This window comes from Dictyostelium purpureum (genome assembly GCF_000190715.1).
Source record: "Dictyostelium purpureum unplaced genomic scaffold DICPUscaffold_72, whole genome shotgun sequence".
Taxonomy (NCBI): domain Eukaryota; phylum Evosea; class Eumycetozoa; order Dictyosteliales; family Dictyosteliaceae; genus Dictyostelium; species Dictyostelium purpureum.
In genome coordinates this window covers 76,715-95,741 of record NW_003519409.1, presented here as the reverse complement: position 1 = coordinate 95,741, position 19,027 = coordinate 76,715, and the positions used below count along the sequence as shown (strand labels likewise).

At 25.0% G+C, this 19,027-nt stretch overlaps 8 protein-coding genes across 8 annotated transcripts; 6 read left to right on the top strand and 2 right to left on the bottom strand.

Moving 5' to 3' along the window:
- Positions 1–134: 134 nt before the first annotated feature.
- On the top strand, positions 135–2,635 carry DICPUDRAFT_77415 (uncharacterized protein; the record flags this gene model as incomplete). The annotated part of the gene is made up of 4 exons (XM_003286490.1): positions 135–1,583; positions 1,750–1,967; positions 2,385–2,401; positions 2,516–2,635. Coding segments are annotated over 4 exons (1,803 nt in total), but the record flags the coding sequence as incomplete, so codon positions are not given.
- Positions 2,636–3,664: 1,029 nt separating this feature from the next.
- Positions 3,665–5,186, top strand: DICPUDRAFT_77414 (uncharacterized protein; the record flags this gene model as incomplete). Its single annotated transcript, XM_003286489.1, has 6 exons — positions 3,665–3,791; positions 3,892–4,126; positions 4,207–4,308; positions 4,380–4,687; positions 4,765–5,037; positions 5,125–5,186. The coding sequence occupies 6 exons, from the start codon at positions 3,665–3,667 to the stop codon at positions 5,184–5,186; spliced, it is 1,107 nt and encodes a 368-aa protein (XP_003286537.1).
- A 110-nt stretch (positions 5,187–5,296) lies between these two features.
- Positions 5,297–7,093, bottom strand: DICPUDRAFT_54317 (uncharacterized protein). Its single transcript, XM_003286470.1, has 4 exons — positions 6,993–7,093; positions 6,841–6,923; positions 6,459–6,773; positions 5,297–6,348 (listed from the first exon to the last, which is right to left on the bottom strand). Exons 1-4 carry the CDS (start codon positions 7,048–7,050, stop codon positions 5,359–5,361), a joined length of 1,446 nt encoding a protein of 481 aa, XP_003286518.1. The 5' UTR covers positions 7,051–7,093; the 3' UTR covers positions 5,297–5,358.
- Positions 7,094–7,256: 163 nt separating this feature from the next.
- DICPUDRAFT_30992 (uncharacterized protein) lies at positions 7,257–7,787 on the top strand (the record flags this gene model as incomplete). The annotated part of the gene is made up of 3 exons (XM_003286488.1): positions 7,257–7,373; positions 7,448–7,543; positions 7,707–7,787. The coding sequence occupies 3 exons, from the start codon at positions 7,257–7,259 to the stop codon at positions 7,785–7,787; spliced, it is 294 nt and encodes a 97-aa protein (XP_003286536.1).
- Positions 7,788–9,279: 1,492 nt separating this feature from the next.
- On the top strand, positions 9,280–11,119 carry DICPUDRAFT_150519 (uncharacterized protein; the record flags this gene model as incomplete). The annotated part of the gene is made up of 3 exons (XM_003286487.1): positions 9,280–10,066; positions 10,138–10,320; positions 10,392–11,119. 3 exons carry the CDS (start codon positions 9,280–9,282, stop codon positions 11,117–11,119), a joined length of 1,698 nt encoding a protein of 565 aa, XP_003286535.1.
- A 295-nt stretch (positions 11,120–11,414) lies between these two features.
- On the top strand, positions 11,415–12,509 carry DICPUDRAFT_77411 (uncharacterized protein; the record flags this gene model as incomplete). The annotated part of the gene is made up of 1 exon (XM_003286486.1): positions 11,415–12,509. The coding sequence occupies one exon, from the start codon at positions 11,415–11,417 to the stop codon at positions 12,507–12,509; it is 1,095 nt and encodes a 364-aa protein (XP_003286534.1).
- A 56-nt stretch (positions 12,510–12,565) lies between these two features.
- DICPUDRAFT_97415 (uncharacterized protein) lies at positions 12,566–16,073 on the bottom strand. Its single transcript, XM_003286469.1, has 3 exons — positions 15,403–16,073; positions 14,486–15,320; positions 12,566–14,410 (listed from the first exon to the last, which is right to left on the bottom strand). The coding sequence occupies exons 1-3, from the start codon at positions 15,407–15,409 to the stop codon at positions 12,805–12,807; spliced, it is 2,448 nt and encodes an 815-aa protein (XP_003286517.1). The 5' UTR covers positions 15,410–16,073; the 3' UTR covers positions 12,566–12,804.
- A 630-nt stretch (positions 16,074–16,703) lies between these two features.
- On the top strand, positions 16,704–18,895 carry DICPUDRAFT_150516 (uncharacterized protein; the record flags this gene model as incomplete). Its single annotated transcript, XM_003286485.1, has 3 exons — positions 16,704–16,919; positions 16,998–18,651; positions 18,873–18,895. 3 exons carry the CDS (start codon positions 16,704–16,706, stop codon positions 18,893–18,895), a joined length of 1,893 nt encoding a protein of 630 aa, XP_003286533.1.
- Positions 18,896–19,027: the final 132 nt, after the last annotated feature.

Below are 19,027 nucleotides of genomic sequence, written 5' to 3'. Positions count from 1 at the left end.
TATGATAATAATAATATTAATAATAATAATAACAATATAAATGATATTAATTTAATTCTAATCCAAAAAATAATGATAATGATAATATTAATAATTATAATAATAATAAATAATATTAATAATAATATTAATAGTAATTATAACAATAATAATAATAATAATAATAACAACAACAATAATAATAATATAATCAACAACAATAGTAATTTCAATAACAATAATAATATCAATACAACCACAATAAATACAAATAAAACTACCACAACCACCACAACTACAACTACAACTACAATTGACAAAATTAATAATAAATATTCAGAATCAAAAACAAGCGCACCATCAACATTAAAAAGGAAATTATCTGAATTAGATGATTTAAAAGATAATCCAAGAGATAAAAAAAAATTAAAAATTGATCATTCTAGTAACGAAATCGATATACAACCAACCAGTTACTCAAAAAATAGTTCGACAGAAGTTAATGTAAATAAAAAAGAAGAAAAGAAAGAATATACTGGTAATAATATAATTATTCAAAACGACTTTGAAATTTTTTTAGTTAATTTCGAATCAGTAAAAATTGATGTTATCCAAGAATTAAAGTTGGATAATAATAGAAAAAAAATATTTTCCATTAACTTATTAGACCATTATATCTCAGATGATGGTTTATTAAAAAAATTGGCCTGTGGTCAAAAGGATTGTATTTTATTCAATTTATTAGATTTTTTATTTACCTCTGGAAATCAAAGTTATACTGGCCTTGCTAAAAATAAAGCTTGCGCATTATTCTCAAAAATTATTATCAAAGAATGGTTCAACGAAGAATCATTAGAATACATTGAAAAGTGGATAACTTCACTTTACAATGTTTTGTTAGATCCAAAGAAATCATCAATTAATAACATAGTGTGGGTTGTAAAAATTTTTGGCCATTTCGATAGAATTAAATATGAAAATGGTTTTAATTCATTAAATAGTAGAATACAAATGGCAATCGATAGCATTTTTAATATTTCAATAGAGGTTCTTAATTATTTTAGTAATTCAAGAAAAGAACATTCAAAGAGTCCACAAAATTCATCTAATAAAACTCTTATAAATGAAATAGTAGACACAATCTTTTCATTATTTGGTTTAGTTAGTGGTCCAATTCGTTCAAAAAATTTACAAATGGTTTTAAATCTCTTTAACAGAGTAAATTCTCCAAAATCTTTTGAAGTCAAGAAGTTTTTGGTTAATTTAATTCCATTTTTTGAATATAAAGATTTAGTTATGGTTTTGGAATACTTCAATTTAAGCCATAAAAAGCTAATTTCAAGTGGTAACTCTAATAGTCCAATTGATGCTCAATCGATTCAATTATTCTTTTCCAATATTTTAGTAGTTGTTGAAAGAACACAAAGTTGTAGTTATAAACACCAAGAATTGGATATTATATTAAAGCTAGTTCAAGAATCAATCAAGTTCTCTGGAATTCTATGTTACATAAATACCCTTGGTTTTTTTGCAAATAAGCTCTCCGACTTTACAAATATCCAAAACAAAAAAGAAAGATTTCTCAAGCTCAATTCAATAAAATGGTGTTTAAGCTGCTTCAAAAAATCAAACCCTAATCCAAAATTAGATAGTATTATTTCCAATATAGAAAAATTAATTGATAAATCCAATATAATAGATTAAATCATCATAAAGAAGCTCAACCGAATCATTTAATATAAAAATTTTAGACCTTTTTTTTAAATAAAGTATTTCAAGTGGTAATTCTCATCGTAATTCAAATGGTGATTCAAGTGGTATTTCACATCGTATTTCAAAAGTTGGTTCAAGTAACCGGTCAAGTAGTGGTTCACGTGGAAGCGTACATCGTAATTTAACAGTTGGTTCAAATAATCGGTCAATTGGTAGGTCAAGTAGTTCAAATAGTAGTTCAATTGGTGGGTCAAGTAGTTCAAATAGTAGTAAAAGTAATTGGTAAAAGGGTGATCCAAGCAATATTTTAAATAGTATCTCAATAGTATCTCAATTAGTTAATTAAATGTAATTGGTTCAAGATTTATTCATAGCTATCGCCCTGTTGTATTTTCCTATATAGTAGAAATAATAACTTTAGGTATATTATCTTTATTTATATTTTCATTTATATTAAACTATATATTAATAATAGAATAATCTCTTTATTTTATTTTTTGTTTTAATTAATTATATTTAGTACTATAAACGTTGTAATATATAATCACTCAACATAATAGCAATGCAGTATAGCCAATTTATTTTTAAATAAAAATTTTATTTTTTTAAAATTTCTTTTTATTTAAAATAAAATTTAAATTTTTTCTTTTTTTTCAACACATAAATATTTCAAAAAAAAAATATATTAATAGCTTTAAAAAGTCTTCAAGTAAGTAAATAAGCAAATTTTTTAAAAATAAAAACAACAAATCTATATAAAAATGGGATTCGTAGATGAACACAATACTAACACAAATTTTTATTAAATTTGGTATAAATCAAGTATTATAACCTGTTTTATCAAGTGTTAATCAAACAGAGCCTGATTCGAGAAGTTTATGATATTGGTAGCTCAGAATCAGTTTCATCAAGTGTAGAAACCATTGTATCAAGTAGTGCTTAAGAATCTTTTACACCAGGTTGTGGATTATATGTTTATCAAAGGTAAAAGTACCGAATCTGCTTCATCAAGCTGTGAATAATCTCTGGACAAAGTATTAAAGTCTATTGAATCCGATAGTTTAGAATCATGTTTCATCAACCTCTGTTTTAGAAAAAGTGTTATCAAGTGGTATATATTCCAAACTCATCAAATAATATGGGACCTACTTTGCCAAGTTGTGCAATATCTGTTGTATTTTTAGTATATGTGGTCGTAATGCAAAGCTTGTCATCAAATATTTATATCAAGTCAACACTAATAAAGTTAATCAATCTAATCAACTATTTTATGAATATCATTAGTTTGCTCTGGCCAAGCAGCTATGATAGAAATAAAATTGTTTTATGAAGAGAAGGTAAAAAACACTGAAGCTTTCGTAATTATTGACCAAATTAGGGAATATCAAAAATCACCACTTCTAGAAGTCCACTAAACTTTAATGTTCATTCACCATAAAAACAACCACAAAAAAGATCTGGGTACAATTGTTTATAACCAATCAATATTTCTATAAACCAAATTAATTATAATATTATAAATTTAAAACAATGATTATCATATAAAAAATAAAAATTATTAGAAAATTAAATAAAAAGAAAAGTGATTTAACAATTACTTTACTATTAAATTTCTTTTTCATTTTAACAAATATAAAAATTTTATTCATTTATTTATTTATTTATTATTTTTACCAAAATACAATATTATAAAATAGATTTGTTTATTACATGAATACACATTTCTTATTACTATTTATTTATATTTAAAATACACTAATATATACCCATGCAAATACACATGACCATATATATATTTAAATTAAATTTCATGCCTCTTTTTTTTTTTTTTTTTATATTTAATAATTTTTTCACTTTTTTTAATTTTATTTTTTTTTTTTTAAATTTTTTTTAAATTTTTATATTTTTTGTTTATAAAAGATAATTAGAATATTTATTTATTTGTAATTTTCTTTTTTATTTTTTTTATTTAATGAATTCACCAAGAAATCCTGTAATAAAGTTTTTGTTAGAAAATGGAGATAATTTAAATCTTTTAAAGGCTTTAATTACATTTTTGCCAGGTCGTTATGGTGATAGTGAACTATTCACCGAAGGAAGTAAGTGATATCAGTATAAACACCATAAATATTCATCATTTTATAAATTCTAATGAATTTCACACTCATACACAACATAAAATCACATACATATATATAGTTTATAGTGGTATGAATATTTTCCAATCATATTTGGATTATTTATCATCAAATATTATGATGTCAAATAACCATGCAAAAACATCAGAGGGTCACTATTTACCGCCACCATATTACCTATCAACTCTTAAATGGATCACAACAATAAGGAATTTAGAATTATTTTTAGAAATTTTTGCAACTAAAAAATCTTCAACTGGAAAAAAAATTGTAATTTTTTTAATCGAGTTTATAAAGTAAATAATTAAAAACATAGGTATTTGGAAATTATGTATATATATATATATATATTAATATATTGTTTATATAACTATAGGGCAATTTTAAGGGTTCATTTATTACATAAAACCAATGGAAATATGTTGGTTCATCATTCATTTTATGTGCCATCAAAAGATGTTGCTGAAATATTTAAAAGGTATTTAATTAATTTAAAATATAATAAAGTAAATAATTTTTAATATGTTAACATTTTGTTATAATAAATAGAAATAGAAAGCCAAATCATACTAAACATTCAGCATTTTCAGTTAGTAATAGTAATAATAATAGCAATAATAATAATAATTCAGAATTTCGAACAGGTAAAAGAAAAACTCTTTCAGATCAAATCATGGAGCAAAAAAGATTGGAAAAACAAGAGTTGGATGAAAGAAATGTATTGGACCAACAACAAAGGGAGGATCAACAATTAGAAGAATCGACACTAATTAGATTATTACCACCTTCACCACCTAAAGATTATAATACCAAAGTAGTTGGTGAATTATTGTATATTTTTAGACCTGTTATTTATTGTAACTATTATAAATACCCAAGTCAATTTTTACAAAGGATAAAATATTAACTATAATTTTATTATACAATAATTTAGGGTTCTTATATTGCATTTTTGGGAAAAGATCATGGAAACCATGGATAGTTTCGTTTTCTCTCGAGTTTTTAAGTAAGTCATTCTCAGAGTATGGACTTTACACACACAAAATACCTCTTACAAATTTGGAACAAAAAGAGTTGGCAAGAAGAAGAACCTTTTTTTTATTTTATTTAATAAGATCACCATTTTACGAAAAATTCATTGGTGATGGTTTTGTATTAAAATTATTTAACCTTTTCAAAAAAATCCCAATTTTTAAAACTTTAGTTGGTAAGTTTCATTTCTTTATAATATTTTGTATACACAATATACATTTTTACTAATTATTATTTTATATTTACACATTTACATATTTAGATATCTTATTTAATTATTTAAGTGTATATAGAACAAGATACTTTTATACCTCTGCTTCATAATCATTTTATATATTGCAGTAATATTATAAAAATAAAATTTTAATTAGAAATAAAAAAAACAAAAATAAAATTAAAGTAATATCATAAAATTATTATTTAATATACCAAATAATTAATAACAAAAAACTATATGTAATATTTTATATTTATTTTGTTTTTATATTTATATTTTTTAAGAATTTGTTGAAACTCTTTTTACAAAACTCTTTGAATCTGTTATATATCTGATCCATCTAGTTGGTGAAACATTGGAGCCTAACATTCTTAAAAATTTAATTTGTAAGGTACTACAACTAAATTGGGGCATTGAAAATTCTAAACCTATTGGACCAATTTCTTTTTTAATGGTTGAGTTTTCTATATTATTACTGTTATTATTATTATTTACATTATTTGAATGGGTTGGCGATGTTGGGCCATCGACTATGATTGATAATCTTAATGTAGTTTCCATACCACCTCTTAGTTTTTTAATACTCCAAAATATTGAGTTTGAATTTGGTGTTTGTTTAAATTCGACAGTTTGATTTTGGTAACCATAGTCTAATGAATGTTGGCATGATTTTGTAGATTTTGGAAGTGGTATTGATACAGATACAAAGTTTGGAACTACTTTATTTGAAAAGTTGGATCTAATATTTACGACTAAATCAAATTTATTCTTTTGGGTTGATTCCAGGTTGGTCTTGACAAGGAATGGTGAGTATTCATTATGTGAAATACGATATTTTAATAATGTGAAATCGCCTTGTGGTGGTCTGAAATTGATTATATTATTTTGATTATTATATCCTCCGTTATCAACAAAGCCTGATCCTGCACATTCGTGAAAACTACAATCGTCAATTACAAATCGGTTAGGATTGTCTAAATTTGGTTGTGTAGTTTCATTTTCGTTTTCATTTTCAAAGCTGCTTGCTGTTCTATTGCTATTTGTTTTGAATAAAAATTCTGGGCTAAGGCCTAATGATAATACCGGGTTGCCTTTTAAATAGCTCTTCATTTGAATTTTACCAATAATTTCATTTCTTAAAACTTGTCCATTCGATGCTATAAGTATTGTTATTCTTTCGCATAAATCTATATAAATTTCATTTTCGGTATTGTTATTATTACTATTATTATTTTCAATTGAGTTTGAATGAATTGGTTTAACACTCGACTTTGGAGTAGCAGAGTTTTTGTTTGGAGTTGCCTAATAAATATTAAATAAAGGTTGGTATTGGTTTTCTTTTTGTTTATATATAGTTATGTGTATCTATTTATACATACTAAAAAGTTATCAATAATTGATTCAGACTCTTTACTTTTAATTGGTTTTGGTGGTGTAAATACAAATGCTTTCAAAGTTTCGGTACTTGTTGATTGTGGCACACCATAGTCCATAAGTTCATCTAATAATTCATAAATTAATATAAAATTTAATCTGATTGCTTCTTCTGTTAATGATGCTGTATAATCTTGAATAATTTTAGAGGCTCTATTTAATAACTCGAATGCTAATGATGGCGATACCAATTGTCTTGTTGTAAAAACAAAGTACATTTCTCTTTTTTTAATATATAAATAATTTATATCATTTATGTTCTATTTGAAATAAATATTAATATTTTAAAATTATTTTAAAACTATTATTATCTCAATGATCACTTACAAATGATGGAGTTATATCGGATTTCATTGATAAAATGTATTTAAAAAATGTGTCATTGCTATCCTTGGGTATGTCGAATCTGTCTTTAATAAATATAGGGAGGGTTAGTTTTTAAAAAAAAAAAAAAATTTCTGATTTAAAATGGTACATACAATCTTTGAATATAATGGTATCACCTTTATTATTTAAAATAAAGAATTGTGAAAACATTTTAGTTTGATATACACTACTAATCGTTGATTAATATACCAAACGAAATTACAATAGTTTTTTTTTTTTTTTGAAAATAATAATTTTTTAAAAAAAAAAAATTAAATTTTTTTATATTTTTTTTTTTTTTTTAAATTTTTAAAAATAAAATAAATATTAAATTTTCATTTTTTTTTTTTTTATTCAACAATTACATAAAAGAAAAAATGGATAGAAAAGAAGAAGGAACAGTTGAAGAGCCATTAGATCTCATTAGATTATCATTAGATGAAAGAATTTTCGTTAAAATGAGACAAGATAGAGAATTAAGAGGAAAATTACATGTATGTTAATATATATAGTGTTCAATAAATAATAATTTAATATTAACCCATTCACTTATGAATATCAATAATAGGCATACGATCAACATTTAAATATGATTCTTTCAGATGTAGAAGAAACAATCAAAGTAGTAGAAAAAGATGAAGAAACAGATGAGGAAATTATTAGAGTATGTGTACTATTATATTATTATTAATACAATAAACTTAAATCAAACAAAAATAAAAAAGATAAAAAAAGAGATAAATCTAATTTCAAAAGTTTGGTTAATTATAAAATCATTTTTTAAAATATATCATACTAATTAATTTTTTATTTTTAATTATTGGCAGAACATCAAACGTAATATTAAAATGCTTTTTATCCGTGGTGATGGTGTAATTTTAATTTCACCACCATTAAGAACATCCTAATTTTAATTTATTTTTATCATAACTAAAAAAATAATAAAAAAAAAAAAAAAAATAGTAGAAATCAAAATCTCTATTATTTGTATAGATAATCCTTTCCTATAATTATTTTTTAAATTTAATAGTAACAGTTTTTATCAAATATTATTAATCAATCAAAATTACTATTTTTAAAAAATAGTAAAATCAATATTTTAATTATCATTATTATTATAAATATATAAAATAATCATTGGACGAATATTATGTATGTCTATATTTATATTTTAATTATTTTTTTCATATTTTTTTTATAATAATTCCATTTTTGGAAAAATTAAATATATATTAAAATTACAAATAATATATTATTTGTTTATTTATAGTTTATGTTTATTTATTATTATTTTTTTTTGTTTGTTTATTTTACCCCACTACCAAAAATAATTTTCATAAATGTGAATTCATAAAAAAAAATTCTATAGTGGGTTAAATTAGTAAAATACAAATATTCAAAAATAAATCTCACATTAACCCCACTTTATTCATACACACTCACATTCCCCCACACTATTTTTTTAATGTTACATTGTTCTTTTTTTTTATCATTGGTTATTGTTTTTATTATTTACAAAAAAAAATAATTTGTTTTATTAATATTTTCTCATTAACACTTAATTATTATCACCAAAAAAAAAAAAAGGTATATATTTAATTTATTTGTAAAATATTAAATTTGATCATTATAACAACAATGGAAATTATAAAGAGAATGTAGTGTGTTAGTGTGGTTTTGATTATATAAATAAATTAATAATAATATTGAAAAAAAAAATAAAAAAAACAGTAATAATATAAACACACACAATGAAAATTCATAATGAATAGTAAGTAAGTGTGTGAAAGTGTGGTAAATTAATTATTTAAAAAGTGTAATAGAGAACAAATAAATAAATTATCAACAATAATACACAAAGAATATTTGAAAACTCTCATTATTGTTTTTTTTTATTTTTATTGTTAACCCCACTACTACTTTTCATACTCATATTACATACTATATTAATATTACTTTTCATCATACATAATAATATAATTATGATCTTTATTTAAATATTTTTTATTAATTTTTTTAATTTAATTTTTAATTTATTATTATTTTATTTTTTTTTTTTTCATTTTTTTTGTTCTCTTTTTAAAATTATTATTTTTACATTTTTTTTATTTATATTTTATATTAGTTACATATAATAATATATATCAAAAAAAATATTATAAAAACACAGTAATAGTAATAGTAACATTATAACAGTAATAATAATATTTATAAAATTAAAAATTTTTTTCATTATAAAAAATTTGTAACATTAAGATTTTATTTTATAAAAAAAAAAGTAAATACAGATATTATTGGATTTAGGAAATTAAAATAAATAAAAAAGATATTAATAGTTTATTTTTTTTTTTTTTTAATATAATTTAGGTATTTTTTTTCAAATATATATAATTTAAAAAAATGAGATTATATCTTTTATCTCTAGTTTTGGTGTTATGGGTTGGTATGACTTGGGCACACTATGACCCAAGAAATAATAACAACAATAATAACGACTGGAACAACAACAATAACAACGACAACTGGAATCAAGGTGGTCACCACGGAGGTCATCATGGAGGTGCTTTAGCTTGTAAGAATTGTAAAGTGGGCGAATATTGTGCAATTCAAAACGGTAAAGCTCAATGTTTGAAGAAACCAACACCACCACCACACCATGGTGGTCATCAAGGTGGTAACGATTGGGACAAAGGCAACCAATGGGGTCACAAGAATAACAATGATTGGGACAAGGAAAACCAATGGGGTAACAACAATAACAATGATTGGAAAGGAGGAAAAGATAAGGATGATAAGGGTCACCATGGTGGTGGTAGCTGGGGTGGTGGTGATGAATGGAATAATGGAAAAAGTCACATTTTATGTGGTGAATCCTTCTGTCCACCAGGTCATAAATGTTTAATTCAACATGGCCATGCTATTTGTAGAAAAATTCAAGGTCATCAAGGTGGTGCATGGGAACATGGTTGGAATCACCACCATAAACCACAAAAACCAAGATGTGGTAGAGATGGTTTCTGTAAAGAAGATCAATATTGTGCAATGGTAAACCACGAACCAAGATGTGTTTATTATCCAAATGACAATGGTCCACAATGTGGTGGTCATTTCTGTAGAGAAAATCAAATTTGTGTTTTAGAAAATGGTGTATTAAGTTGTCTTAATAGTCCAAATGGAGAGGAGAGAAGTATGTATAATTAATTTAAAATATAACAATTTTAAAAAATTATATATTAATATTAAATATTATTTTTATAGCTAACTGTGGTCAATTCCATTGTAACTGGAATGAATATTGTATTATGGTAAATGGTTATCTCCAATGTAATTCTAATAATGGAACAGCTCCATTCGCTTGTGGACTTACAACTTGTAATCCACCAGAATTATGTATTACTATTGAAGGTTGCAAACAATGTGTTGGCCCACCAAAACCAGAATGTAAATATTATTAATGATTTTTAAAATATATTTTTAATAGTAAAAACTAATTGTAAATTTTTTTCAAATAGTTAACTGTGGTAATAAGCACTGTAATCCTGATGAAGAACAATGTATTAGAATCCAAGGTGTCTATAAATGTATTCACAAACGTCAAACCTGTGCAACAAAGAAATGTGATACTGGCAAACTTTGTATTATGGTAAATGGAGATGCTCAATGTGTTGTCCCTCCATCAACACCACCACCATCATCATCTGATTCATCTGCTTCATCTGCTGCTTCATCTGCTTCATCTGCTGCTTCATCTGCTTCATCCGCTGCTTCATCTGCTTCATCCGCTGCCTCATCCGCCTCATCCGCTGCCTCATCCGCCTCATCATCAGCATCGTCAGAATCATCATCAGCTGCACCAACAACCACTACTACTGATGCAGCCACTACTACTGATGCAGCCACTACTACTGCTGATGCCACTACTACTGCTGATGCCACTACTACCGCTCCAGCCACTACTACTGCTGATGCCACCACTACTGCTCCTGCAACCACTACTGCCAAATTCGTTATTCCACAAAGAAAAGTAGCAGAAAGATCAAGAGGTTCAGTCAACACAATTAGAAGTGCTAAACCAGCATCACGTGATTCTAGACCAGTTAATCACAACGTTAGACCAGCTGCCCATGCTAAACCAAACAACAATGCTAGACCAGCTGCTCATGCTTCAAAACCAGTTAACCACAACGCTAGACCAGCTGCTAACAACAGACAAAACAATAACATTCGTAACCGTCATTAAACATATAAAGTAATAATATAAATAATTTATTAAATTATAATTCTTTTTTAAAACTAAAAAACAAAAAAATAAATAAAAAAAATAACATTTTAAAATTAAATCTTAAATTTTTTTCCAAATGTTTTTGAACTAACCAAATAAAATGATCATTATTATCAATCCGCTAATTTAATTTTTATATTATTTTTAAATTATTTTTTTTATTTTTTTATAATATTTTTTAAAAAAAAATTTTTATTTAATTTTTTCAATTTTTTATTTTATTTTTTCAATTTTTTATATATTTAAACACACAATGAAAAGAATTTTAGTTCAATCTTCAAGAATCTTATTAAAACCAAATAATAACAAGCTTTTAAATAATATTAGATTGTTTTCATCAGCAACTTCTAATACTAATCAAAATAATAGTTTTAGTTACAATAAATCACACGAAAGCAAAGTATTATTTAATGATCCATCATTTTACAGTGAAGAAAAATATCAAGGTATTTCAAAAGAAGGATTTCCAAAAGATGTTACAGACGTTTTATTAGCAGAATTAAACCCAGTTGATATTGAAATTAAACCAGATGGTTTAATTTATTTACCAGAAATTAAATATAGACGTATTTTAAATCAAGCATTTGGACCAGGAGGTTGGGCATTAAAACCATTCGGTCCACCAGTTGTCGAACACAAAACATTAATGAGACCATATGCTCTTTATTGTCAAGGTAGATACGTTTCAGAAAGTATTGGTGAACAAGCATATTTTGAAGGTTCATTCATTTCTTTTGCCACTGCTACTGAAGCTGCCAAATCAAATGCTTTGGTTCGTTGTTGTAAAGATTTAGGTGTAGGTTCAAGTCTTTGGGATCCAACTTTTATCCGTCAATGGAAATCACTCTATGCAACTGAAAAAACTTTTGAAAATGTCAAATCAAAGGATAGAAAAGTATTTTGGGTTTTAAACAATGGTATCCCAAACCAACTCCCATATCCATGGAAAGAAGTTGATTATTCCAGAGTACCACAATCCTCCCAAGTTAACCAACCAATACAAGAAACCATCACTTTTGATGATAATTTAAATAAAATTCCAAAATCAACTTTTAATACTGAAAAAGAAACTACCAGAACTACCACTGAAAAACCAGAAACAACCAATACTACTACCGTCACTGAAAAAGATGAAGAAGAAATTGACTTTGATGTTGATGACCTTGTACCACCACAATTTAAAAAATATGCCGGTAAAACCTGGAGAGAACTTTTGGGTGATCCAAAAGGTATTAGTTATTTAGGTTGGGTTGCTAAATCCTTTGACCAAAACTCACCAATTAGAAGCCAAGCCTTAGCAATTCTTAGTTTTATCGAATCCCAAAATAACAACCAACAAAATCAATAAATATTAACATTATATTAAAAAATAAAAAGAGATAATTGGTTTTAAAATTTTTTTTTATATATTATTTAAATATTTAAATAATTTTGATCTACTATATACATTTTATTGGTTTTTTTTTAAATAAATAGATAAAATAAATAGATAATAAATAGATAATAAATAGATATTATTTATAGTTATTATTATTATTTTAGTTGTAAATTATTTTTATATATAATTAAAAGATTATCTTATTAAAGCTATTAAGGATGAACCTTGGAATTTACCAAATTTAGTTGTAAAGTGGTCTAATTCTCTAATTAAAGATGGAGAGGCCATTTCTAATTTCTTTTAATGTACCATTGATATTTAAAGTTTTAAAGATTTCTGAATCGATTAAACTAATAGTTTCCATACAAATACGCTTTAAACGTTTTGATAAAAATCTATCCGAAATTTGCATTAAAATGCAAATATTGTCAAATGCAATTAAACCACTATCAAATAATTCCCTTTCGTTCTGTTCTTTTTGTACTGTTGATGGCACTTGTTCTACTGCTACTTGTTCTTTTTCTTGTTTAATTTCTATTGACTTGGTTTGTTCTTGTGGTTGTTTATAATTGACAAAATTGAATAGATTTTTTTTATTTGATAATACCATTTGCTCCAAGTGGTGCTCACAGAGATACTTTAAGTCTTCAATCATAAATCTATCGGCTAAGCATAGGATATCTACAGCATTTTCATCATTTATAATGTTTTCGTTGTTACCATAAATATATTCTAATATTAGCTTGAAAGTCTTTTCATCATTTATTTCATCACCAACTAAAAATTCATTTTGGTCCTTTTCTTTGAATGAGCATTCGAACATTGTTTTAAAGTAAAGATTTCTTTGGGCCAATATAAACTTATGGGCAGGAATTGAACAGTCATCGGTTGGTTTGATTTTGAATTTTAGATCTGCTTTTTCTAATTCGTTGATACTTTCAATTATTTCTTTGGAGAATGTTGATTCTGGAATCTTCTCAACCTTTCTTAATCTATAGGTGTACGATTTGCAAAGAGCGGCTAAACGTGTTAAACCCATTTTTAATGCCAATGCAGCAAGTTCACCTCTAAGATGAGGTGCAATAACTAAATGATCGGTATAAATATAATTTAAGAAGCCAATAAATATTTGATATTTGATTGATGGATCCATATCGACTGATTCAATTAATTGACCATTTTCATTGTATTCTTTTTCCTTTGGGGTATTACTGATATATCTTTTATTAAGCAATATCATTGAATATAGCTTTGGACAACGAGTTTTAATAAAGAATGAATGGGCAAAAACTTTTTTTTCTTGAACAGTGAATGAAATATCGCTGTATTTCTTTTCATTGACTAATCCTTTATAATCGAATGCAAATGAAGTTAAATCAGAGCCACGAACAATTAATGAATGTTTTTCACCGGCTGAAATACATGAAATTTCTTCACCAGAAATGGAGGTGACTAACTGTGGTACCAATTGGAATCTTTTTGAATTTAAACCCAAACAACCACTTGAACCCCAACCCCATACATATACCTCATTATCTTCGGTTAATGCTAGTGTATGTAAATGTCCACAAGTGACATATTTAATCTTTTTATCTTCTAATGCTTCAACAACTTTTGGTGAAGAGTATTTAAAATGATTATCTCTACTACCCATATCTAAATGTTGTGTTTCTTCAGTAGCGCCTAGTTGTGCATATTCACCATGGCCAAATGCATATAAAATTTGATTTCTACCAAGAACCATTGTAAAATTTGAACCACAAGAAACTTGAGAAACTTGAATACCATTCAAACTAAAAGCAGCTACTTTTTTTGGGTGTAAATAACTTTTAACATTTGAATGACCCAACTGACCAAATACACCAAGACCCCTAATGGAGATAATAAAATTTTGAATTAATAAAATATTTAAAAATTATTATTTTGTTGATATGTTTTGAACTTACCATGTATATAAATCGCCGTCTTCTGTTACAGCACCAATGTGTTGTCTACCACATGAGACACTAACAATTTTAACATCGAGTAAAGTTTTGACTAATTGAGGGGAGGAATTGAACCATCTATGTTTTAAACCCAATTGACCCTTTTCATTGAAACCCCAAGTAAATATTTTACCACTTTTGGTAACAGCAGCAGAAAAAGCCCAACCGGCACTTATATCAATAACTTCTTCGTTGGCCAATAAACCCTGAACTTGAATTGGTGTAGTTTGATTATAATCGATAATTTTACCAATATGTTTGCCTTTAGATTGCTCGGAAGTTGAGGCCTCATCGTCATCATCGTTATTACCACTTGTACTATCGTAAATTTCTTTTTCACCATTAAGATATTGAGAGACTGAGTTTTCAATGATACTTTGGTATTTTGGTTTTGACATACCTGGCATTTCTAATAAACCATTTGTTGCTTCTAGACCGGTCTTTGAGTCATCAATTTTATGAAGTTGACCCCATTCATATACTCTACCTTGATCGGTTAATGCCAACGAATGAAAATTTCCGCATGCTACCTTAACTACTCTTTCGTGTAATAATGTTTTAATTAAATTTGGTTTTGTTGAAAATAACATTTTTTCTGGTACGCCTAGTTGGCCTTCTTTACCTCTACCCCAACTGTATACATCGCCAAATCTAGATACACATATATTATGTGCCTCTCCTGATGAACAACTAACTATAACTTTTCCTTTTAAACTCTCCAATACCTTGGGTTCTAAATGTTCTTTAATATTTTCAATACCTAATTGACCATTTTTATTATTACCGACTGATATTACTAAAGTTAGGAAAAAAAAAAAATTAATATTTATATTGTTTTTATTTTTTTTATTTTTTTTTTATTTATTTTATCCACATACCTGACATTTTATTATTTATTTGAATTTATATATTATTATTATAATTATTTTTGTTATTATTACTATTGTATTATGATTTAAATTTAAAATTGTGAATTAAAAATTTTATTTTTAAATTAAACAAAAAGACAATTTTTAAGTATTTTTACAAAAAAAAAAAAATTAATTTAAATGAAGAGAAGGTTCTTTTTATTTCCTTTTAAAGAATTAATAAAGACAAAAAAATAAAATATTAAAAAAATATTTAAAAAATATTTTATTTTATTTAATTTTATTTTAGAAAATACAAAAAGTTTATTATTATTATTATTAAAATTTAAATAGTTTTAGTTGAGAAAAAAATAATAAAATTATTTTATATTTTATTTTATTATTTGTTTGAAAAAAAAATAGTTATTTATAAATAGTTTTACAATTATTTTATTTTATTATATTATAAAATAATACTAAATAAAAAAAAAATTTCTATTTCATGTTGTGATTTAAATAGTTGTTTTTTATTTTATTTAATATTATTAATATTAATTTCTATTATTTTTTGATAAAAAGTTAGATTTATAAGTATTACAATATATAACTATAAATTTATTATTTTTTTAAAAGTAAATTCGTTGAATGTAACAATAATTTATTTATTTATTTATTTATTTTTTGTTGTATGTAATAAATTAATATTTAAAAATGATAAGTAAATTCGCTGAAAATAATAATAAATTATTTATTTTTTTTTTTTAATTTTTTTTTTTAAATTTATTTTTTAATTTATTTAAAAAAAAAAAAAAAAAAAAAAAAAAATTAATTAATAATAAAAGGAATAATCGATTTGATCATTAGTCTCCATCAAAGATTACATTGAAAATGGTTAAATAATTTTAAATAGACTTTTCTTTTTGTTGAAATATATTATATAAATAGGGGAAAAAAAAAAAAAAACAATAAGCAAAAAAAAAAAAACACAATTAAGAAAAAAAAAATTAATTTATATATACATAAGTGTAATTATAACTTTTTTTTAAAGTGAAAAGATATATATAAATTATTTTTGGAATTCAGTCTAATTATTGTAAAAAAAAAATATATTACCCACAAGTTTTTTTAAAATAATTTTTTTAAAATAATTTTTTTTTTTTTTTTTTAAATTTAATTTATTTTTATTTTTCATTATTTTTTATAACCCTTTTGTATTATTATTTATTTATTTAATCAAATTTAACACATCATATTTAAAAAACCTTAATATTAATTATTTTTCACAACTGTAATTAAAAAAAAAAAAAAAAAAAAAAAAAAGTTATATAAAAATGGGTAAAGATAAAGTATTTTCAATTGCCAGAAAGGGTGATGTAACCAAGATGAAAAAATACATACCCGGATCAAAATATAAAATTGAAGATTTAGATAAAGAAAATAGATCATTATTACACCATGCAATTGATGGTGATCAATTAACAATGGTAAATTATTTATTGGAAAATGGCGCAAATATTAATCAAAAAGATCCAAAAACTGGTGACACTGTAAGTATACATATATAACTATAAAATAAATGATAATATTAAAATATTAATTCTAATGATATTTTAATTTTTATTTAGCCAATTTTAACATCATTAAAAAAAATTAATTCATGCGATAAACAAGAGGATATTGCAATATTATTAGTTAATAAAGGCGCAGATTTAGATGTAGAGTCAAGAGAAAGAAAAAGTGTAGAAAGATATGTCGATGGTTGCCCAAAGCGTTTCCAAATTAAATACAGAGATGCAGTTCAACAAAAATTTAGATCAAAATATCCACCAAAAGCGATTCCAGTTGCAGATAGCAAAACACAGGCATTATTAGCACAAACTGCTGGTTTACAAATTAGTACATCACAATCATCACTTCAACAATCACCAATATCATCAACTCCACCTCCAATTACACTACAACAAACACCACCTGTAAATAATAATATTAATAACAATGTACCAATATCAATTATACCCACCGTTGAACCAGCACCATATGTAAACTCAGAAGGTATTACAGTAGTCAAGCCACAAGAAATTGAAATTTTACCTAAAACATTATTGGATGAGGATTTTGATAAAGAACAAGATTTAAATATTATTTGGTTAGAAGTTGCATACAGAGCATCAATTGTATCCATTAGATCAGATAAAGTTAGATATGACGATATTACAAAAGCAACCAATGATTGCGGAAATATATTGGTCCATTTACTTTCTATCATCGGTAATTCAGAGACAACATCATTCATGGAGACTGTAAGAAATCAAGAGGCAGTAAATTCAATTCAAGAACGTGTAAAAAATGTTAAAGAAGGTATTAAGCTTAGATTATTTAGCAGAATTGAACATGCCGAGTTAATTCGTTTAGTTGCTGCATTGGTAGGATCATTACATTGGATGTACTATTGTTGGTCTGAGGTATTCCAAGAGGATATCAATCGTTCAATTGCAGAATGTGCATTATCATGTCGTGTAGCTATGAACTCGGTAACATCACGTACCCCATTTCAAATGAACGTTTTTACAAATGTTGCCAAGCTCTTAAAAAATATTTCAACCAAAGTATTTATTACACGTTCCCCAGAAAATGCAAAAAAACTTTCAGATTCATGCCACACAATCTCATCAACATTTAAATCATTAATGGTACTATCAATTATGAATAACAATGACCCAAATTCCTTAAAGCAAAGATCTGCTGAAAACATTATCTCTTTAGGTCGTAATATTGCAGAACAATTACAAATTTTAAAAATAGAATCCGCAGCAATTCTTCCATCAAGAGTAGGTTCCTCGCTACCTTCTCAACAAGAGATCGAACTTTGTGAAACAGCATCAATGCAACTTCGTGGCTCTTTAGATTATTATATGGAAAATACACCAAAGATCAAGATTCCAAAAGAAGACCAAACCATTCCTTTATTAGCAAACATTCAAAAGTCAATGTCATTACTTTCAAACTTTACAACTGACCAAAAAAACATTCAAATGGCTATTCCAGTTCAAATGATTGCCCAAGATATTCATAACCTTAGAAATATTTTATTGGAATATGTAAAATCTGAATCTGATCAATTAACCGAAGACTTTAAAGATCAAATTACCAATGCAATTAATTGCTCTGCTCATTTCGCCACACAATTACTATTCTCGGTCTCTGCCCTTATTTGCCATAACAGAATAAGTGATATTGCTCAACTTGGATTTTCATGTCGTAATATTTCAACATGTTGTAGTATTTTAATAGATTCATTTTGTTTTTAAATAATATATGAAGAAAATAAATTATAAAAAAAGAAAATATAACTTTTTACTTTACAAGATGAAAAATAATGGTTTTTATTTATTTTTTTATCTTTATTTTTTCTTGTTAAACTTTTTCATAATTTGGTATCAAATTGGAATATCCATATAATATGGATTATATTTATTCCATCAAAAATAAAACTAAAATAGGATGGATGACCGAATATTCATAATCAGTGCCAATTTTTACATCATGGTACAAAGATATATATATATAACAAACTATATGAATATGTTAGAACTAAACGTGAAAACTTGAACATTTTTTCTTTGCAAGCTTTTCCAATATCGGGGAAAAATCATTA

Coding starts and splice junctions, on each gene's coding strand:
- DICPUDRAFT_54317 (XM_003286470.1), bottom strand. CDS start 7,050: ATGTTTTCACAATTCTTTATTTTAAATAATAAAGGTGATACCATTATA. Junction 6,924..6,992: donor TACCATTATATTCAAAGATT/GTATGTACCATT, acceptor TATTTATTAAAG/ACAGATTCGACATACCCAAG. Junction 6,774..6,840: donor CCGATATAACTCCATCATTT/GTAAGTGATCAT, acceptor TATTTCAAATAG/AACATAAATGATATAAATTA.
- DICPUDRAFT_97415 (XM_003286469.1), bottom strand. Junction 14,411..14,485: donor GACGGCGATTTATATACATG/GTAAGTTCAAAA, acceptor TATCTCCATTAG/GGGTCTTGGTGTATTTGGTC.